The sequence below is a fragment of the Pseudopodoces humilis genome, chromosome 3 (assembly GCF_049639895.1).
Source record: "Pseudopodoces humilis isolate 2021_Gansu_Grassland_sample_001 chromosome 3, ASM4963989v1, whole genome shotgun sequence".
Classification (NCBI taxonomy): Eukaryota; Metazoa; Chordata; class Aves; order Passeriformes; family Paridae; genus Pseudopodoces; species Pseudopodoces humilis.
In genome coordinates, this window is record NC_142202.1 from 43,228,724 (window position 1) to 43,251,481 (window position 22,758).

At 42.6% G+C, this 22,758-nt stretch overlaps 1 protein-coding gene across 6 annotated transcripts in view; it reads left to right on the top strand.

Moving 5' to 3' along the window:
* The first annotated feature begins 7,514 nt into the window (after positions 1 to 7,514).
* DISC1 (DISC1 scaffold protein) overlaps positions 7,515 to 22,758 on the top strand; it is a 193,052-nt gene continuing 177,808 nt past the window's right edge. For 3 of the 6 annotated variants that reach the window (XM_088052568.1, XM_088052573.1, XM_088052571.1), the window contains exon 1: positions 8,476 to 8,528. In XM_088052568.1, coding sequence (XP_087908694.1) covers positions 8,513 to 8,528 — 16 coding nt within the window. In that variant the 5' untranslated portion in view covers positions 8,476 to 8,512. Of the gene's footprint in view, positions 7,559 to 8,474; positions 8,529 to 13,169; positions 13,369 to 22,758 lie in introns of those variants that run through there. The other 3 variants (XM_088052570.1, XM_088052574.1, XM_088052569.1) reach the window with 3 other exon arrangements.

Genomic DNA, 22,758 nt, shown 5'->3' on the forward strand with positions numbered 1-22,758 from the left:
TTGAGGAAATTTGGGATTTGGGGTGATTAGTTCAGTAAAAAGGACTGTTGATGAGAAAAATATGTTTATTCTGCTTTTTAAAACACCACTGTTCCTGCTTTTGTTTCTCACAGTTTTGTTCTTAGTTGATCTACTGACATATAATTACAGCTGGCTCACACTATTATGAGTAAAATCCATTTTTAAAGCCTGCAGAACAGCAGTATGAATCCTCATCTTGTTTGCTAGTGATCAGGTATCTCTAGGGAAACTTAGTTCTTTTCTTTGACTAATTTAAATTTATGGGAAGTCATTCAGTCAAAAGAAACATTGAAAAGCTTAACTCTTTTGAATTGTATATCATTGCATTAGGACTCCAAACATTTTGAGTTATCCACAATATGTGATTATTAATCCCATAAATATTTTGAATTGAGTAATAATGAGCTACCAGTTTTACTCTTGTTTTGAAGCCTACCCTGACACCAATTGAGTCACTGTCTTTGGAACAGGATAAGAAAATTATGCCAGTAAAGCCAAAGCGCTGCTCTGTTACAGTTGTGGATGAATAATGGAACAGGTGATTCTGGAAAGTGAAATGTATTCACCTGTAACAACAATCACAATAAAGTCTCATTTTTCTTTCAGATTAAGAGGAGTTTGTTTTAAAAAGCTGCTTAATTTTATTTATTTATTTAACAAAATCCTGGATTAGCCAAAATTTCTAGGAGTTCTGTGGTTTAATAACTGAGTCTGGGACTTCTACCTTTCACATTAGACACCTTGATTTATTTTATTTCTCTATCTATTAGAAAGATTACCTTTATGCTAATCATATCACAAAGCGTATTCTAGAGGTGTTATAAGTACCCACAAAATTAACTAGAGCACAAATTTAGAACATCTCATTTTGGTTAGGGTGTGATGGTGTATCTAACCAAAGCACTGATTAAAGCCATGCAATAAAAGTTTTGCTTCAGTTCTGTGGGTGACTTAAAAATATATATATTTAAAAGTTTTTTGCATATTAACCCAAAATACCCTGGCTTTCGCTGGATTTTGATGGAAAAGAATCATTAGGTGATAAAATTCATCACTGAAAGTGAAATAAGTTCTTCTGGTTTTGGACTATTGGGTTCTCCACCTCACTGTGCTCTGCCAGCCTGTGCTGCTGTTCCACACTGGCCACTCCTTCCCATCCTCCCAACTCACTGCAGCTGGCCCACTCCATGCTGCAGCCATCCTTCAAAAGGTGCCATGCAAATGGTTCTTAAAGGGAAGGAGAGAGAATGAGAAGAATAGCTGGAAAAAAATCTGTATTAGAACATGAGCATGATGTTTTTTACTCTTCTGATCTGTGATAGATGCCACAGTGCCACATGTGAGCATAGCTTAAAAAGATCAAGATGTCTTGATCCTAAAGAGATAAATAAGTCTAACATGTCTGGGATTTCCTCATTTTTATGCCAGGCAAAACCTTTTTCTTTTTTTTTTTAATTTGATTAGAATTTGCAAGTAGAGCTGGCTTTCCCTCAGCGGCATGTTTTGATGAATACGTTATTTACTACTGAAACAGAAAAGGTCTCTGGTGAAGCAGTGATGGGGCAGAGAAGGAAAAACAAAGATGAATGCAAGAAGAAGAAAGGCAGAGTTTGCAGCTGAGCTGTGAGACGAACCAGAGGTCGCAAGGGACAGAGCTACAGGAAGTCTGCTCTTTAAGGCAGCAGGTGCAGGGGGGAGCTCTCATACACTGATGTCAATTGGAAGCGAAGGTATCACACAAAGCAGCAGCTATGTGTGGATAATGAGAAGCTGAGAGGCCAAGACAAGCAGTGGAAAACGGGTCAATTTGGAGCTTGCATGAGGGCTCAGGAAGTTGTCTGAGAAGGAAAGAGGCAGCAGCACTGCCTTCAGTACAGGGGGGTTTGTTAAAATTTGGTGTGATTTCTGATGCAGCATGTAATGCTGTAGCTTCACAGTTGCTTTTAAGTGGAAAAAAGTTTTTAGTGGGGAAAAAAAAGTTCCTAGTTCATTGTAGAGCAAAGGAAACTCTCCTGGCAGCACAAAGCAGGCAGTAGCATGGGGAAAGGGAAGGCAGACACAAGTGGAGAAGTAGTGGAGGGAGCAGGCAGGACAATTTCTTTAGGTGGCAGTGCCTGTATATGCCAGTACAATGAAAAATGGAAATTAAGAAACAGCAAAATTCTCCAGCTCCCTCCTGACTAACCTAAACTAGTAGACAGCGTTATAGTATCCACTGTTAGGTATGCTTTTTGTGTCATTTCTTACACCATCCATCTTAATCTAAACACTCAGCTACTGCCCAAATTTTAACTACTTTGCATTAGGGCAAACTGGAGTGGAGTAGATTTCTCTACATCTCTGGATGTCTCCCTATGTCATTTGAACCCGACTTAGGGTTATGGTTATAATTAGGTTAGGGCACAATTAAAACAGAATTAAAACCTAAGGATACTATTCTCCCCTACTAGATTTTGCTTTGGAAGGGTATCTGCAACTTTTTCTCCAGTTCTGCTTAAAGTCTTCAGTAAAAACTATCTGCCATCCCCCTCCAACTCCTTTCCAATGGTCTGGCAATTCGTTGATCAGGCTTGTCAAAAGCTGTTCCTTTCTGGACAAAGGAACAGAATATCGTGTTCTGTGTACGCACTCACACATATTCACACATATTCCTGATTATCGTCTGACGTAATGAATTACAGTCTGCTGAGTATTCTCTTGTGGTGGGACTTTTTTTTAAATATACACACTGCTGTGAGTACACATAAGGTAAGGCAAGCTCACCTGAAGCAGCAGTGATGAGGTTTGGGATAAACTTTAACTCTCCCAGTAGATTCAGAACAAATACAAAGAACTTACTAGCAGGGTTTTTTCCCCCCAAGTACATCTCATGCCCTGCTTCCTTTAAATATTTGTTTCAAGACTATGTACCTTTTTGGTAGCTTCGTATTTGGTAGCTTGTATTGACTAGTGTCTCTTGAACCCTTCCTGCTCACCATATAAGCATCTGAAATAAGTCTGCTGCTGATGCTGAGTTGAGGTAGCATGAACAAGATCTGGCTACAGAGGACTGCAGAAAGACCTCGTGAGATTAAGTAAGTGGGAAATCAAACCACAGATGAAATTCACTGTGTGTAGATTGAATTGACACCTACCAGGAAAAAAAAAAAATCCTAGCCTCTCCTATAAAATTAAAAGCGCTGAAATGATCACAGCCACTGAGAAGGAAACCGTGGCACAAGTTACAATATCAGAAAACATTAGGTAAGTGTGTGGCTGGATTCAGCCAAATGTTACAGACCATTTGCAAAGGAAAACAGAACAGAACAGGAAACATGAAGATGCCACTGTAGGAATCCATAGCAAACCTGAACATTTACTTAGTCCCCTCATCCCAGAAAGCAGAACAGAAAAAAATGAGAGAGGGGCTGTGTATAATGTCAGTCTGATTAGTTTGGCATTGCACAGTTTGGAAAAGGGACTACATTTTGTGTTAATACAGGATGTCATTAGAGGCACAGACACATTGGGAAAAATATGGTTTTTTCAAGCACAAAAATCCAGGAGCTTCCAAAGGCAGGGAGCCATAGCCAGGCTCAGAGCATGAGTTGGTGCCTTGTGCAGCAGGTGAGACCTGGGCAGCCCCTCACCCCTGGATGCTGTGTGGGCCAAAAGCTGAAGCAAGCTCAAGGTGGGGCTGGGAAAGCCCTTGGAGAGTTTGAGAGCCACTGCAGGCTACTGGCTCAACAAACCACTGAGCTGAGCTGAGCTGAGCTGAGGAGCCCCTTGAACACACATTGGTCAGAGGGTGGGTGGGACAGTCCAAAGGGGAAGTGTTGTGGGTGCTGCCTTGTTCCTGCTCCTGCTGAGACAACTGCCCTGGCTTTGAGCTGGAGGCAAGGCTGTTCTTGATGGGCCCTTTGTCTGCACCCATAGAGCTGCCCTTTTACAACCAATTTCTTTCTGAATGATGGGAGCCAGCACTGACATCACTTGAATCAGATGCACTGCAGCAAGGCTGAAGGAAGAAGGAGAAGGATGTGTGGCTATTTTTGGCATGTGAGGCACAGCTGCTTGCTGTCTTCTTCTCGCAAGTCAGGAAGGGCACAGACTGGAACAGGAGGTCAAAACTCTCTTAGCATGTCCTGTATTTCTTAGTAAATGGACTGAAACCAGAGAAAATCAGCAAGATGACAGTTGTTAGATAAACCTGGGCTTTTTTTAGCAACTTTTCTGAATGTTGTGAAAACTTTCTTGTGCACAGGATAGTGTATTTAACTTACAATTGCATTTCCTGTATCTTGAGAAAGAGCATTCTTGAAGACTAGGATGGATGGAGGCCATCTGGAAAACACTGATTTCATGTACATGATTAATATAGTGGATATGATGATTTATGTGTGAAGCAGGTACCACTTTAGCAAAGTTAATAAAAGCTGTAGTCAGTGAGCACTCATAAGCTTATATAAAGCTCAAAATTATGAATAACAATAGAGGTAAAACTGTCACTAGAGAAATACGAGGGATAGCAAAAGATGATGTGTGTGGTAACTAGGGAGGAGAAGATACACTGGAAATGGTGGAGGACTAAAATTACCTAAAACACAGAACAGGAAAGGGGATTTTAGCAGAAATTCATGTTATTCCAATGATATATAAGTTCAAGAGGACAGACTCAGGAAAGGTAAAATGATCTTAGGAAAAGGACTTGAAATGATTTGCTGTATATTAAGGGTTAACTATGGCAAGCAGCTAATCCCCATGCAGCCATTTGCTGGCTCACTTCCCGCACCAATAGGATGGGAGGGAGAATCAGAAGGGTAAAAGTCAGAAAACTCATGGGCTGAGGCACAGACAGTTCAAAAGGTAAAGCGAAAGCCACACACACAAGCAAAGCAAAACAAACAAGGAACTTGTTCACCAGTTCCCATGGGCAGACAGGCATTCAGTCATCCCCAGGAAAGCAGGGCTCCATCATGCATAACAGTGAATTTGGAAGAAAAATGCAATAAATTTGAACGTCCTCTCTTCCTCCTGCTTCCCCCAACTGTTACTGTTTGGCATGACATCATGTGGAGTTATGGTTTGGAATATCCCTTGGGTTGTTTAAGTCAGGCTGTCCCAGCTGTGTCCTTTCCCAGCTTCTTCTGCTCACTGGCAGGGCAGTTCAAGAAGCAGTGTAAGCACTGCCAAGCTAAAACATCCCTGACTGTGGTCACAAACCCAAAACAGAGTCCTAAATAAGCTACCACGAAGAAAATTGCCTCTATACCAACAAAACCCCATACATATATATAAATGGTAGCACCTTTCAACAAAATGAAAAAGCTCTATGACACAAAGATATGTGGAGTCATACAAAAGCAAAAAAAAATACATAGAATTCACAGTATCACAGAATATTCTGAGTTGGAAGGGACCCACAAGGACTATCAAGTCCAATTCCTGGTCCTGCACTAGACTGAGAATCACACCATGTGCCCAAGAGTGTTGTCCAAATGCTTCTTGAACTCTGTCAGGCTGTGCTGTGACCACTTCCCTGGGGAGCCTGTTCCAGTGCCCAACCACCCTCTCCACCTTTTCCTCGTGTATAACCTAAACCAGCCCCTGACACAACTTCAGGCCATTCCCTCAGGTTCTGCACCTGGTCACCACAGAGCAGAGATCAGTGCTTGCCCTTCCACTCCCCTCAGGAGGAAGCTGTAACTGCACTGAGGTCTCCCCTCGGTCTCCTCCAGGCTGGACAGACCAAGTGACCTCAGCAGCTCCTCACACAGAGCTCCTCCTTCACCATCTTCATTGCCCTCCTTTGGACACTCTTGAACAGTTCAATGTCTTTCTTACATTGTGGCACCCAAAACTGCCCCCAGCACTCGAGGTGAGGCTGCCCCAGTGCAGAGCAGAGCGGGACAATCCCTCCCTTGCCCAGCTGGCTGTGCTGTGCCTGATGCCCCCCAGGACAGGGTTGGTCCTCCTGGCTGCCAGGGCACTGCTGGCTCATGTTTAATTTACCCCAAACAGGATCCCCAGGTCCCTTTCCATGGAGCTGCTCTCCAGCCTCTCATTCCCCAGTCTGTCCATACATCCAGGGTTGCCCCATCCCAGGTGCAGAATCTGGCACTTTCTCTGGTTGAACCTCATACGGTTGGTGATTGTCCGGCCCCCTGATTTGTCAAGGTCTCTCTGCAGGGCCTGCTGGCCTTCAAGGGAGTCAACTGCTCCTCCCAGCTTGGTATTGTTTGCAAACTTTCTTAGTATCCCTTTAAGTCCTGCTTCGAAGATGTTTATGGCTACTTGAAACCAATGAATACCATAATAACTGCACACACATCTTGCTAAATTCAGTGAGCATCTGACACGCAAAGCAGCGCCAGAATAGGGCTCACAGTCACACGATGGCTCTAAGACCAAGCAATGCCCAGTACGGCTAAACCTGAAAACAAATTGTTTTCCAGGAGTATGTTTGGTATCTATGTTTGGGATGTGTGAGATGGAGGCCATATATCTGTACGTGTATGGTTGTGTCCTTCACCTGGGGTGAATAACCCCAGCACTGGTATGGGTTAGGGGCTGACCTGACTTCTCTGCGGAGAAGGACCTGAAGGCCCAGGTGGACAGCAAGCTGTGTGTGAGCCATGCCCACACCCACGTGGACAAGAAGACTGATGGAATCCTGGGATCGATTAGGAAGAGCATTGCCAACAGGTCAAGGGAGGGTATCCTGCCCCTCCAATGAGCCCTGGTAAGTCACACTCACATCTGGAGTGCTGTGTCCAGTTCTGGGCTTCTCAATACAAGAGGGACATGGAGCTCCTGGAGCAGGCCAGTGGAGGGATACAGTGATGATTAAGGGACTGGAACATCTCCCCTGTGAGGAAAGGCTGAGGAAGCTGGACCTATTCAGCCTCAAGAGAGACAACTGAGAAGGGGACATTATCCATGCTTTTAAGTATCTGAAGGGATGGTGCCAAGAGGATGGAGCCAGGCTCTTCTCGGTGGTGCTGAGCAATAGGACCTGAGGCAACAGGCAGAAACCAATGCGCAGGAAATTCCACCTGCATATGAGGAAGAACTTCTTTACTCCGTGGCCAGGGGAACAGATTGTGCGAACACGTGGCGTCTCCCTTACTGGAGATACTCCAGAACCATCTGGACACAATCCTGTGCCACGAATGACCCTGCCTGAGCAGGGAGCTTGGACCGCTGTGGTCCCTTCCAATGTGACCGACTCTGCGATCCCTCGATTCCTTTTCCGCCTAACTTAGGGCCGCAGCCCTGAGGGAACCGAGCCCACACAGACCGACAGCAGTGCGCGGGCGGAGCCCGAAGGGCCCGGCTTCCCTGGGGCCGCACCGCACCACCCTCCGGAGCCGGTCCCGCCCGCCGCCCGCTCCTTCCCCAGGGCGGTGGAGCTGCCTGGGGCCCGCCCCCGGCGGGGAGTGGCCGGGCCAGGGCCGCTTTCCGCCCGCTGCGGCCGGGGCCGGGATGTGTCGGCCGCAGCCCCGGCGGGGCGGTCCCGACAGGCGGCGCCGCGGCGGCGGGGACGCGGCGGGCCCGGGTGAGCGGGGGCCGGGGCAGCGAGGGAGGAGGCGGGGGGGTCCGGCCGAGAGCTCCGCAGGAGCCCCCTGAAGGCGCCGGGGGAGTGGGGCACCCCTCTCGGGGCCGGGGCTGGCAGCGCTGCTCCCCGCTGGAGGGGCCGGGCGGCTCGGCTGGATATTGCCCTCGGGCTGGGAGCGGCGGCAGCTCTTGGGAGTCGCGCTGAGTGTGGGGCGAATGTAGTTGTGGTTAATTTTTTTTTTTTTTTTTTTTTAAATCTCTAAAACCCCATGGATGTTTCATTTCAAAGTCCTAAAGTTTTAGGATTTGTTTTAGCTTTCTATTTCATTTATTTATTTATTTACTTATTTTAAAAATTATTTGTTTCTTTATATTTTAAAATATTTAATATTATTTATATAAAATATATTTCTGTTATTATTTTTTATATTTTTGAGCCCCTGGTGATGCTGGCATTTATTTTGCAGTCCATAATATTTCACAGTCTAAGAAAGGGTCTTGCAACTTTGAGATAACTTCGCTATCATTTTGTTAACTCAGAAAATAAGATGCTTTGGTTTTGCTTCAGCCCATGTGAGCGCAGTTTTAGTGATATGGGGGTATCAATGGTTTATTTGGTATCCTTTATTTGTTTACTTTTTTTAATAGCTAGCTGCAAAGAGGGAAGTAATGGTGCTCTTAGAAAAGTCACCTGCATTATGTCTCCAGTCGTGTCTTAAGGAAGAAAAAGATAGCTGCCTTCTCAGTGGACACTCTGTGTGTATATGCTTTTTTAAATAAATGAATTTTATAAGACTGTGACCTCTAATGTGGATGAACTGCTCTCCTTTTCTCTCAGAGCAGCAGCAATCAGCTGGTCTGAGCTAGGGCTGCCCTCCGTATCAACAGTGGTGCTGGCAAAAGGCTGGAGCTCAGATTCTGGGGAAAAACACCTTTTCCAGGAGAACTGGGAAACATGTATTTCTCACTAGGTATGCCTGCTCTCTTTTGGATTGTTTAGGATTGGTGTTCTCCCAGCTCCATGTGTCCACCAAGGCTTTCTGCAAATGCTTCAGTCGTCCTTGCCAACAGTTTAATAGAAAACAGCTCATTCCTGTTTTGGTAATCCACATTAATTTATGTGTACAAGTGCTTGACTAACTTCTTCCTATGCTTTTGAGTAGCAATTTAAGAGTTCTGCAGTGAAGTGCTTTTTATACTAGTAAAAATAAAGGCTTTCACAAAATATGCTGCAGAAGGTATATCAGCAAGTGCTGCTGCTAGTTTGAAGTAATGACTATTTTCAAAGAAATGAGTGAAGTTCCCTGGGATGAATTATCTTGTTTTGTCCTTTCCTGTTGGTTCATTTACTTGCTAATTTGCTATTGGCCTTACAGTAACTCCTGAAAATGGGAGAAGTTCTACTTATTAAAACTTTCCTTGGTGTTTAAATACTGAAGTCCCTTTAATGATGTTGTAGGGTGTTCCCCTCTCTCATTGCTGAAGTTGAAATTGTTGCGGTTCATTCTGGGAAAGGCATTGACAGTGGTTTTCCAGTTGAAACTACAGTACATTTTTCATTATTTGTAGGGCTTCTAGGCCCTTATGAAACTGCAAAGTAGGGGTGTTTAAAATAAATATTTGATTTAAAAGAAAACAAAAGGCTGAGTTTAGTGATTTGTGGTTACTGAAAATATTTGGATCGTGGCAAGTTGAAGGAATGTATGAGAACCACCAAATGCTTATGTGCATTGTTTTATATACTTGAGATTAGGACCATATCCAATATGTCTTTTTTTATTCCCAGTGCTTGATACTATCAGAGTTATCAATTTTCTTTATAGCTGTCTTTGAGATTGGGCACTGAAAATGGCACGTTCTCATACGCATCACTAATGATTACAGCTCAGCAGCACTCTAGAAAAACAGTCAGAGGCAAGTATTGTATTGCCACTGGCTTCCTCCCTCTTTAAATTTAGATAAATCATCGTTTGTTCTCTTCAGTGAAGTGAAGTCAAAACTTTGGGCCTAAGCTGCTTCTGATGGAATTGTAGTGGGTCCATGTAAGAAAAGAGGATTTATTAGCACCAGGATAAATTAATTGTGATGAACAGGAGGACAGAAAGCACTGCAAACAATGTTTTGTACTGACAAAAGCAAAAATCCTAAAGGTTAATTCTGACTTTGTTCACAAATTAGGCACACTTGGTTAGGCTTTTTTTGCTCGCCGTGGCTTGGGCCTTTGACAGCTACTGAACCAGCTGACCTTTCAAGTGCGATTTGCTTGAGTGTGTGACGCCTCACGAGTGTTCCTTAGGAATTACGATTTTTTCTTTTCCCATTTTAGCGTTGTGTTTCTTTGAGCGAGCCCCTCTTTCTAATTGAGCTCAGACAGGCTGTGACCTTTTCTGGCTTTGGCCATATTGCGTATTAATGATTCCTGTGGAAAGGAGATTTCTTACCTCCTTTGGAGTATCGGCCTCCAAGGTGAACGGGAAGGGACCTGTGGAGTTGCCATAGTGATTTCCAAGTTCATCCTTAGCATCTTGTGTCTTTTTCTAGAAAGCAGCCCTTTCATGCTGCGTCACTTAGATTAGGCTTGAACCCAGGGTACGTTGTAATACTATTCAATATTCTTGAAGGAAAACTGCTGCAAAACCCTTATGTATTCGGAATGAATGCGCCCTTTGTAAACCAGCAGTCACACGACGAAAAACTTGGCCCTCTGGCACTGAACAAAGGCTGCTGTTCCTATTTTAAGCATGGTAGTAACCTTATTTGAAGGTGTCTCCTTAATTCTGTGTAGTGTTAACTAATACACCATGTAATTTTCTTTTTTCTTGTTCTTTAGCATATAGGTGTGGATTCCATTAAGAGCTCACCTGAAAAATGCTTTCAGGGAGAAATATTTCTTTATCAAGCCTGCAAGCTACTGATGCTGTGGGAGCTAAGATCCACTATGGACGTACTTTGTTTGCTAAACATGAGTCTTCTGTATGGAAATTGAATTAGCTATTGACATGGAGTTACTTCCCTATTTATTGATGCTGAGAATGTGAAGTGGCTTAATGAGTAATCTGAAGTCTGCAGGCAGAGGGGTGAGATCATGTGCTTGCCTCAAGTAGGGTTTCTTTGTTTGGTGTGATTCCTTTGGGACTCGTAGAATTTGGATTCTGCCTCCCCTTTGTATGTACTGTAAAACGCTGCTCACTGTGTTTCAGGCCTTCCTTCATCTCACAGCCAAGCTTCCTTCCAGAACACCTATTATCTCTGTGATATATTTCTAATTGGGACCCAACTGTCTAATGAGTATGATCAGTGGCACTTGCTGATTTTTCTCACCCCCTCCTCCCTGCCTCTCTTGCTGCCTTGCAAATAGGTGTCTTAGTAGTGTCACCTTGGTGTCAGGGTAAATTGTCCTGTTACTCTGCTCTTTTTTCCCTCTGTCACTCTGTTTATTCAAAACACTGACAAGTGTAAAAAACCCCAAATAAATTAGATTTTACCTTGAATAGTAAATATTTACAACATAAATAGCTGTGTACTCAGAATAAGGGATGGAAAACGTTTTCTTAGTACTGCTTTAGCTAGCTCCTTTAAAGTTGTGTGGCCTACCTGTGTTTATGGGTTGAATGAAAGAACAACCAAGCCAGAACTACAACTGAATAGAAATTTGTTAAACACACTGTACATATACTTAGATTATAAAATCTCCTTGGGAAAGAGCTGTGTGGGAAAAGTGGCTCCTTGAAATTAAGAGCAGAATGGATGTGACGTATGTGACCTTTCTGTGTTCTCTGCAATGGCTGAAGAGTTGGTTATTTGGAGGGATGTAATGCGCCCTTGTTGAAAGTTTTCCTTTGCTGGGCTGAGAGGTCAGTGGGACAGGAAACCATTACAGAAGAAAATATCTTAGTAGGGAGACTTTGAGGCAACCTGTGGTGTGAAAAGTCAAGAGATTGATAGTGAGTATTGTAAAACTAAATAAAATGAAAGGGTTAGTATCTGGGAGAGAGACAGGAACTGGGAGTTGATACCATTAGATTTTTCTGAATGGTTTTGAAAGTCTCCAGATCTGTGTAAGCTGAGTCATGTGGCATTGGTGTAGCTTTTCAAGACCTTGCTTGATGGTGAATAATAATAGTGATGGAATATTAGAATCAGATAATGGTGATGTTTTGAATGTGTCTGTAGATAACGAAGTTTGTCAATGGCTTCACTACTTTACTGATTAAGCTAAGGGTGAGCACTACAATCCCTAGCTCAGCTCACCTACCTGACAGCAATTTGAGTTTAAATCATCAGTCTGATGATGGTGAAAATCATCGGACTGGTCTGAAAAATATGCTTTAAGCAATAAAGGAAACCATTTTTAATGTCCTTTTGTTTTGTTTTTGGGAAGCCAACAACTCTCCAGAGAGCATGGGAAGGGGAAGAATAGTTTTTTTTCATGATAGTAAACTGCTTTCTTGCTGTTTTAGTGGGATACTTAAAGTGTTTTGTTTTTGTTACGGTAGTAAGCGTTCTTCCCACTGACAATCCAGCTTAGTCTTATGGGCTATCATTACTGCAGATATGCAGGCACTTGGAATGGTGCTGGGGGAGGCTACTTGCAAGGCCAAATGCTTATAGCCACAGGCTTTTCCTTTATGTTATGGCTGTCTAATTCTTGTGGTTGGTTGTTCCCTTTCCTCCTCACGTAAATGTTCTACTTCAGGGAAACACCACAAGGTTCAGAGAAGGAACATCCCTGAGCCTGTTCAGGGTGGTAAATTGAGGTAGCCTCAGCTCCATAAAATATCTGACTTTTTGTTGCAAGAGCTAGGCTGATCATTTAAACTTAATTTCCCCCTGTTGTTAGAGAGCATGGCTTTGGGGACAAGAGCTTTCCATTCTCTGTGAGGATTTTGGACAAAGATAGTTACTGAGGCGGGAATGAGGTTGAATTTCCTTTTGCTGGTCTAGGTTTCAGGTGCTTCCTGTTGCTAATGGCCCGTGGAGATCGCGTGATGGAGGGAAATGGGCAGCACAGCTGCTTGCTGGGGCTTGGCTTTTCCCATTTAATGTGCAGTGTATTATCCCGTCGGTGTTTGCACTAGCAGCTCAGGCTGAGCTGTGGCTGGGTGGCATTCCCAGCTCTGCTCCTGAAGAGCCATAGGCACACCAGTCTCAGGAGGGCGTGATACACAGCTGCTGAGTTTGGTGATATTTTACATTGCTGTAGTAAGATTTCCTTGCTGTGAACATCTCTCTGGTTGCTGTGTCTCCAGTGGGAGCGATGTGGTGATATCTGTGCTTCAGCAGTGATGTGGGGTCTCAGGGGCATGAGGTGCTCTTGCACACCTTGGATGGTCCCAGGCTATGCTGCCACTGCAGTGGGACAGCACTGTTTTAGCAGGTCTGAAACTTTGCTCGTGTCCTGCCAGAACCCTTGCTTAGGAGAGCAGGACATTTTAATCTGCTCAGAGCAGGGAAAACCTTGAGGAGACCCTCACTGAAACTGTGTAAGAAGGATCTGATTACTGTTGCCTGGGGTGCAGGACCAGAGCAGCTGATCCTCTGTGTGGTTTTGCTCCCAAAGTAGTTAATAATCAACAGGTGTTGTGTTTCCTTTTCCCCTGGGGAGCCTGCACATGGTCATGGTGAGAGAGCTGCTGTAGTGTTCCCACACTTGTGGTCTGCTGGGGACTTTTACAGACTTGGCTGTGAGAGAAGAGCTGCTCCAGTTAATGGTTTCCTCTGAGCAGTCCCTCGGAACTGGATGTCTGCTTCCTATGGAATGAAGATTAGTGGAAAATCCAGTTTTGTCAGGGGGTCTCAAGTTGCTGTAAGGTAAGAAAAGATCAGCTTCCACTTCTTTTTTTTGTATGCACTGAGCACTAGCAATATGTGTTCTTTTAGGTGGTTGCAAATTTTCCTACTATGGTGACAGCTTTTGCCAATGACAAAATTTTCCATGGGATCATCTGTTCCAGGGTCAAGTTAGGATCCATTTCATGTTAGCCAAGGAGATGCTTTCTGCCCACCTTGAGTTATGATGTAGATTTTTCAGGAGTAGATTTGTAATCGTCTTTTCCTGTGTGAGGAAGGACTGTGGCAGGTAAAAACCAGCATTGCTGTTCTGGGAACAATAATGCATAAGACTTCTGATTGCCCTTTGTGAAACCTACTGGCTTGCCCTGTTGTACTTCAAGGCCTTGTGTTTATCTTTCAGAGTACAGTTAGTAAGGTTTTCCATCTTTGGGTTAAGCAGGCTAACGACTAACCATCTTGGGTTGGTAGTGTATATTCTTATCATTCACTTTCTGAATTAATTTCATATTATTTTAAAATACATTGCCTTTGTTACAAGTAGAGAGCATGGTGTGTTGCAACTGATTTGCTGTGTTTCTGGTGAGTTTGGTGTGGCACTGAATTTCTTGATGAGAGTCCAGACTTTTCTCCTTGATCTTGATGCACATGTACTTCTTGTGTTCCTGCTTCATGTGCTGCCGTGGCCTAGTGAAACTGTGTGCTTTGCTTAGGCATAAAGTTGGAAGTGTGACCCTTGCAGGTTTAGATTGGCTGTGGTTTTAATGCTGAGAGGCCAGTATGACTCCTCAGTGCAAGCCATGGGAAGTACATGAGATTGCTGTCTTTCCTGCAGGTCTCTTTGGAGTAATTGTTCTAGATGTTAGTTGGCTGAAAGTGATATCTAATGGCTTGGAAATCATGATATAAAATATGAGAGGAGTTTTTAGAAGAAGGATTACAAGGCAGGGGGCAAGTTGGGAATAATACCAGGAGTAATAATAATCAAAATCAATCCGGTGAAGACATTGCAGAGGATATAAGGATTTCTGGGTAGCAGCCTGTGTACATATTTTGAGTGCTGGCATTGCTAAGTAGTGGAAGAAGAGAGACCAGCCTCAAAAATCCCTCAAATTTCTACCAAATCAAGAAAAAGAAGATATAGAAATAGCTGTGTTTGCTACTTAATTCAGTTAAGGTATGGATCTCTGGCACAGTTTTGGCTGCCCGACACTTCTGTGTTGCAGAGTATTCAGGTGTGACGTTTTACATGCCCAATAACAGCTATAATCAGACTTCATAGACTGGATAGCATAGAGGCAGTATTCCCTGGGCAGAAGTGGTCTCCCTCCTTCCTTTGCTGGGAAATTTGTGAGAGAGGCAGGTTTTGCTGCAGTTGTTCAGATGTGATGTTAGGTTTTTAGTGTGTAATGCCCTTAGCACCATTTAAGGGATTATGTTTTTGAAAGGGAAGTGTCTTCAGAGAGTTGTAGTCTCACAGATGGCTCCATCTTGTCTTCCAGTTGGCAAGCAGCCTAGGAACAGGTATCAAAATAATTTTTAATATAGCAAAGAGAAATGCTTGCCAATGTTTGTACATTGGCAATAAAAAAGCCTCAGTAATAAAGATTTTGTGAAATAACTGTAATAGATCAAAGTGACATTTAGGTGATGCTCATGAGCATAATTTAATTGCCAGCTAACTACTAAAGGCCTGCTGCTGTGGAACAATTGGAGCTCCTGTGTTGTGCTTTGCTGTATCTGTCTTGCTTAAGGCCCTGACCATCACTGAAGCTTGTAATTTCTCTCTCTCCGTGAGAACAATGGATGCTTAAATGCTGTTTGAGAACTTACTTATTTCTAGTATTGTACTTTATTCTGAATTTTATTTATAGAAAGTGAGCTGTTTTCAGCTTCTGGAATGTGATGGAACTATTGTTTGCTAGCTTCTAGTGACTCCTTTGTGGAGTTATAAATTAGAGAAGTTGCTTTTTTGCAAGGTTGGATGCATCTCCACAGATGAAACTCTTGAACTTTTGTTGTGGGTATAGTTAACTAGTGGAATAATGAAAATCTTGAAACATGTATTTAAACCTTAGAGGTATGTTAGGATAGTGTGGGTTCAAGGGAACCTCAGATGATCTCTGGTCCAATTCCCTGCTCAAAGCAGACTGACTCCAGGGTTGTGTCAGGTTGCTCAGAGCTTTTATCTATTTTATATATTTTATATTGGGCCTTGAAAACCTCCAAGGATATTACAGCCTCTCTGAGTAGCCTACTTCACTTCTTGGCTGCCCTCAGGGTGAAAAAGTTTTCCGTTGTATCCAGTTGGAAGCTTTCCTGTTTTTAGTTATGTCCATCTCTTTCTTGTTCTGCCCCTCTGCACTGCTGTGTGTGGATTGCTGTCATCCTCACTATTGTTATGTGGCATCTTCAGAACATTGCTACTAGTGGAGGATAATTAGAGTAATTTCTGACATCTTTAGAAGTCTTGGAGTAGCACACTTGCATTCTTTGATTTACTTTCCTTCCTATAGCATAAAAGTATATAAAGCATAAAAGTATAAGCACTGTACTTGATGATATTTACTGTTGCTGCAAATATATCTTTATACCCAAAGAGGGCATTCTAACCTTAAGGATGTTCTTAGTTCTGCCTTCCTGGCTTTCTCTGGTACAGAGTCCTTGCTTATGACTCACACTTTAGGTAATTTAAGACATTTCATATGTTTTTGCTCAGTTAATCATTGTGACACTTTTATTGTTCAGAAATGAAAATCTCAGTCTTCTCAGTATCTCTCAAGGTTTTGTTGTCACCTCTTTGCTTTTGTAAGGCTGGTCATGGAAGGTGTTCCTGCTCACAGAGGGCTGGAGAGAGAGGATGCTTTCTAGGTTGAGCAGCTATGGCAGGTACATTCAAAATACTGTGAGTTTTCCTTTCTGCCTAGTCAGGAGAAAATTTAAAAGGTTTCCAGCAGAAAGGTAGCACTGTTTCATTCAGTAGTTAAAGTGTCAATTAACTACTTAGGTATATAAACTATCGTAGTGTATTTGCTTGACACAGGTATTTTATACATCTGTTTTCCAGTCTCAGATCTCAGACTTGTTTAGATTTTGGGTACAAAAACATAGATGGGTGCAAGTCATTACAGACTGAGTCCTCTAAATATGATGTTTGTATTTGCTTCATGTTTCTGGTGAAAAATGTAAGTTATATCTGAAGTTTCCAGTAAAAATTCACCAGACAGAATAGCATTATTGCAGGGTCTGCCTCAAGGGGACCTGCAACTCTAAGGTTTGATAGCTTAGATAATAGAAAGATAAAATTCTATCTGAGTGCTGTTTTTAGATCTCCAACATTTTCCATGAAGACAGGAGTTCTAAGGGTACAAAGCTTTAAGTGTACTCTGATAGTGAAAATACTTAGCTATCTTTCAGGAGTCCTGTGTTAGTCCTTTGTTCTTCTGTCTTGGGCATGCTTTGTGACTGGGATAAGTTGTGTAGTTTCTGGTTCTGCTTCATGGTCTGCTTCAACCACAAAGCAAATGCATCAGATTACTGCTGTACCTCAGAACTCGTGATCAAATGTCTCTGAAATTGCATTGCTTTCCTTGAAAGGAAGCTACAGCAGTTCTGCTGCTACTTCTTAATAATAATACTTTTCAGGAGTATTGTGTGTAAACCTCAAAGAAGCAGAAGAAATCCCTAATTACACAGGGACCTATCCCAGATACCTGAAAGGGATATGAGCTACCTTGCACAGGACCCTGCTGATCCTGGATTATGAATTCAGGCTTTCTAAAGCAAATAATATATTAGAAAACTCCAGTATTGGAAGTAATGAGTTAACAATCTGTATTTATTCTGGAAAATTATCTGAATGACACTCAAAGTTTTCCTCTGCCAAGCTTTTTGTTACTGAAGCAGATCTGTTCAGGTGTGTGTGTTTAACACCATATGGTACATTCTGCACCTTCTTTATCCACTTAAAATACTAAGATGGATCTGGAATATGTTGACCTGAAAAACTGTTCACTGGCTTGTTCTTTTAATACAGAGAATATTTTTGAGAGGTCTGATTTCTGTGATGACTTCTTTTTTTATTTTTAACTTGAAGTATTTTGCTGAAGACTTTGTTTCAGTGCAGTATCCTGCAGAGTCCCTGGCACTCAAGAAACAAGCTATGCCATATAGGGGTACAATTTCTTTGAAGATTATTACTGTGCTTTCATTTACTTCGATAATAAAAGCAGATGGGTAAGGTTCAATGAAAGGTGGCAGATAGTATGGGTTTGTACTTAGGTAGTAGTACTTAGTGAATCACAAATAGTCTGTGACAGAAATATGTTAAAAAAAACCAAACTGGCAGAAGTCTGTGCTTTTGTTGAGCAGCACAGACATGTGTTAATAAGAGTAGCCTGTATTATTAGCTAATGTATGTTAGCCCAGGGAGAATGTCAGAGTAAATTGTGACAGGTGATTGTCTTGATTTCCTAGATATGAATAGAAGTGATTTACAGTCATGGGAAAGAAGCTCTTACAAGAGTGTTTTCATTGAGATGATGTTTAAGGGGATGAATGGAGTCAGTGTGCCTTTGGAGTGAGGTTTGGTTTAGATTGTCATACAAACTCTGTGTGCTGTGAAAGATGTAAAAGAAACCCTGAGAATTGTCTGAAGTTCTTGTAGCCAAAAAGCTGAGCAAGTGATGAGGTCGATGAACACAGCTGAAGTGGGGCTGGGCTTCTTTTAAATGCACTTGGGGAAGCCTAGAAAATTCTGAGCCCTGCTGACGGACCGTGTGAAGCAGGAAGGCTCTCCACCTAGGAAGGGATGGGGTGGGTTGAGGAGGTGGAGGGCCTGGAAGCTCATATGAGGAGGATTTTTGGGGGTAAGTTGAGACATGCTTGTTTGCTGTTGTGAGAGAAATGCTGTTAATGGGGCTGGAGGGAGGCTTGTGCGTGTTGGTGACAAAAAGGAAAGATTGGAAAGGACCAGAGAGGCAGTATTGAGGAAATTTGTGTTGGGAATGAGAGTATCTCTCTTTGGCTTGGAACACTGCTCAGGAGCTTTGTGGGTGCTTATCGTTGTAGACTGTGAAGTGTGACCTGTCCAGGGTTTTTGTCAAAGTTCCAGAGCAGCAATTGGAAAGATTCTGGATCAACTCTCTTTTTCACTTGAAGAGGAATAAGCCCTTGGTTTGGAAGCAGTAAATGGGGAGCAATGATTGAAATGCAGTGAAAGTCAGTGTAAAGGAAGGCAGGGTTTGATGGGAGTGGTGGAAAGCATGTGCAGTGTTGGTATTAGCAGTTAGGATGGGGACAAAAACGAGTGAATGACAGTCAAAGTAGACTGTTGGTGTTTGGTGATGTCCTCTCTCGGTCTAGGGTCTGACTGGCTGCTGCTTGACTGTATTCCTTGATCCTTGTCTGCTTTTGGTGGCCATGGCTTTTGAAGGCATGTAAGCAGGCTTTGGTCCTGTTGAGTCTTCAGTCTCCAGTCTTGGTGTGAGGTGCACGGGGTTACTCTCAGCTCCTGCCTGAAGCTGAGCAGGCAGTTGCTCAGATCTGTGTTTCTGGCACAACCTGGTGAGGTAGGTTGGAAATAGCACATTTAGCCTCTAATGCCAGGGCTCCTACATGGGAAGGTATGGAGAAGTAGCTGTCTAATGATGGTGGTTGCCTCCTTTGAGTGCTTTCAATAGCTTTTCCAGCTGTTTATTGAAGTTTTCTCAACCTCTGTATTGGCAGCTGTTGTCCCTCTGTGCTGCCACATCTGCTAAATTCTGTTGTCCAGTGCAATTACCTTCTAGAGAGAACCTCAGTTCTTTCCTGGAATGTTCATTTTTTACAACTTTCCTTAAAGGATATCTGGCTTGATCTAGGCAGAGTGTCTTCTGACCCACTGTATTTAGAAGGAGCTGTGATGTCTGCCAGAAGTGTTCCTGCCTGTGGTTAGTACTCTGCTGCTGTTTCAGCAATCTCTGCTATAGTATTTCTTCCATAGCCTATTCATAGATAATCTCAGAATTTCATCTGAACAACCTACTTTTCTCCTCTGCTAGAGGAAAAGGATATAGCTGACGTCTTTGCTTTTGTGTTCTGGGGCCCAGTAAAACAAACTTCCAGCTTCTGTTTTGTCTGCCTACAGCCTTGGATAAGGGTTGTAAAGGCCGAGCCATATTCTCAGTGAAGATCTCAAAAGGGATATCATGTGTGTCTTTCCCACTTGCCAGTGAAGGTCTCTGAGGGAGCTGTGCTCTGCTTGCTGGAGTGCAGTTTCACCCCTCACAGGCTGTAACATCTGCAGACTGATGGTGCTGAGCTGCTGGTGTTTGGCAAGGACTTGAATTAACTGAAGCTGCTTGTGCAGGCATTGAGGACAGGAAAGTGAGGCTGCAGGTTGTGCCTCGTGGGTTCACCGGAGGATCTTCATCTCGCCACTCGGAACGGCAATTTGTTGTCAGCTGGCAAAAGCACAGCTCACACAATCGCTGCTGCAAATAGCAAAGAATACCCAAGGGCAGAAATTGTGTCAGAGCATAAAGAGCTGCAGGCTTCATGTAAAGCCCAGAGACTTTGTTTTCAGGGGAGCAGGGTGAGGGAGCAGCACCACTTCTTTGCCTTTCTCCTAGCTACAGGTTGGCCTCATGTCCTGGGCATTGCTGTAACTGCAGTTTGTGCCTTTTGCAGTGTCTTGTATTTAATCTGCATCCTGAGGTGCTGTGCTTTCTGCGGGAATTTAGTGTTCAGCTTTTCTGATGTCTGGAGCTGCATTCCATCTCTGTTCTTGCCTAGACAGCATGGACATTACATCTGACAGCCTGACTGGGGCTACAAGGTGAACTTCCTTCAGCAAGCAAAGGAGGAACATTTGTCCTGGGACTTTGATATTAAACTGTAAAGCTAAAAGCCTTCTGACTCCTCACCCTTGGCAATATAGGAGCTGCCACGTTGTTTTATTTTCATTATATGTGATCACTACTGAGCTGTTAAGAGAAAATTACTTTCTATTTCAGTAAACTCAATTCTGGTTTCAGACTGACTGTGCATCAGATGCTTAATTTGGAACCCACTCTCTTGGTGAAATTAAAAATTCAAATCTCCAAGCTGGAGCATTCAAACTGTGCTTGAATTAGAAATTGACTGCTGTCAATGTGCTCTCACACTTCACTTTTTTTTTTTTTAAATTCCTCCCTCCCCTCCCCCCTGATGAGTTTTATATTAGAGTCTTGGTGTAGATGATCTGACTGAGCAGAAGTAGTGGGAATCCACACTGTCACTCTGTAGACAGAGTGATGAAAGAGAAGTGTGGTGTGTTAAATAGACCATTTTTGAAAAGGACTATTGTGTACTGATTCCATAGTTCCATGAGTGTTTGGCAAAATCACTTTATGGGCTATGACTGCAAACTCATTAAGTGTAGTTTGCAAATTAATTTAGGACCTAAGAAAACTTCACAGTTTCTGTGCAACATCCTTGCTCCCCTATTTCTGTGTCATATTTAAAACTGTTGTCAGATCTTGACTGAAAGAATCAGTTTCTCTCCACTTAAGGCATTTGCATGGACTGCCTCTACAGATTTTTGTATTTGAACTAGGGACAAAAGAGTTTTTCCTCAGGAAGGAGAACAACAAAACTTACACACATCCACACCCCACCTCCTGAAATAAGCATTGGTTCTGTGTTGTGAATATTCTCTGTAGGCTTGCAACTTGTGTGTCCATCTGCCTCTTTGGAAAGCGGGTAAATTATTCTTATTACTGTAAGTTAAAAGGAAATTTACCCACAGGTTTGGAAAAAAATGGGCTGGATATTTTTGGGGAAGTGTCTTCTGTTATTCACTGTGCTGAGGGCAGCCAGTGCTGGTACTGGTTTGTTTTTCCAGGCCTGCTTGTGTTCATCCTTGGGATGTTTTGTTGTTCATCAGACAGGATGGATCAGGCTGGTGATGACTGGGGAGCCTGGGAACTGTTCTCTTAGGCAGCTGGTGATGTGAGTTTGGCAGTTCTAGCTGGCCAAGGCAGGTATCAGTGTGTTGGGTGAAATACATCAGTGAGTTGTGTAAGGAGGTTTGGAGAGTGATTGGGTTGAGGCTGATCAGCCAGAGATGAATTTGGAAGGTGAAGTGTAGTAACAAATATGTAATTAAGGAAAGGGTTATTTCTCTTATTCCCCTGACTAAATAGATGATTGTTACTGACATGGGAGGTGTTTGTTATTCACCAACTTACTTTTTGGTAGACTTTTTTTTTCTTTCTTAGTGTTAAGGCTAGACCAGGTTTAAACTGGTTTTTTTTACTTAATTTCCTGAGGTGTGAAAAAATTGACGGATGTGTTAATATCAGCTGATTGTATTCTAATTCTAGGGAGAGGTGCTGTAATTTCATCAAATGGCTTAAAATGAGTTGTTGCATTAAGAAGGTAAGTGGCTTGATTGTAACAACTCAGTGATGTGCATTACGGGAGTGTGTCAATAAAAACACAGTTATTTAAACCCTGGCTAAAGAAGAGCATTCTGACTTTTACAATGCACAACTCTTTGAAGTGCCTTTTAATGAAAAATGGAAACTGACATGCATTTAATGATCTCAGAGAATATGTTATTTGCGACATTTTGGGAATTTAACGGTTGACTGACTGAACCCAGTCTGTGACGTTAAAAATCATGGAAAGCCTTGGTGGGGAAATAATGTGTGTCATTATACCCAATACAATGTAACTCAGCCCTGCTTCTCTCTATAGATACACTTTATGGAACTTTAGATAAACCACAGTTACACTTAACAGTAGGTGAGATGAAAGAGCTGAGGGAGACCTTTTCATTTTAGGAGTTAGGAAAACCTTTATTTGAAAGTGACTTTCAGGGAGAGCTTATTTGTGCAAAGAGGTGGTACTTGTTTGTTTCAATATGGGCTGTGTTGAGATCAGTGCCATCTTACTTTGCATATTTAGTGGTGCCTTTGAAATTCAGTGAATGAGTCAAACTATAACTGATTAGGAACTTCGCAACTTGCAAATATTTTGCGTATTTCTGTGATGTGGGAACTGAACAGTAATGGTTATTGTCATGTCAAATTGATCTCCAAGAATGGTTCATTTTTGTTTCTGATAGCTTAAACATTTATGTGTGTATGTTTGTAAATAATAAATATTTGAAATTCCCTTTGTTTGTATGTGGTTTGATGCAGGTGTTTAGGGCTTCCTTAAGAGAAGCAACACTACAGAAATGGCTTGGAGCAGTGCTTTGATAGTTGGCTTTGAACATGACTGAATACCTTTTCTTCCACATCACAATTACCACCCGCAAATGCTCTGAAGATGAATTTGTTATTCTAATAAAAACAAACTGGTATAGTGTAGGTGTATTCAGATAGTTGAGCTACCTTTAAAACTTCATCTATAATTTCTCACTTTCAGGGAGAACTTAAATGA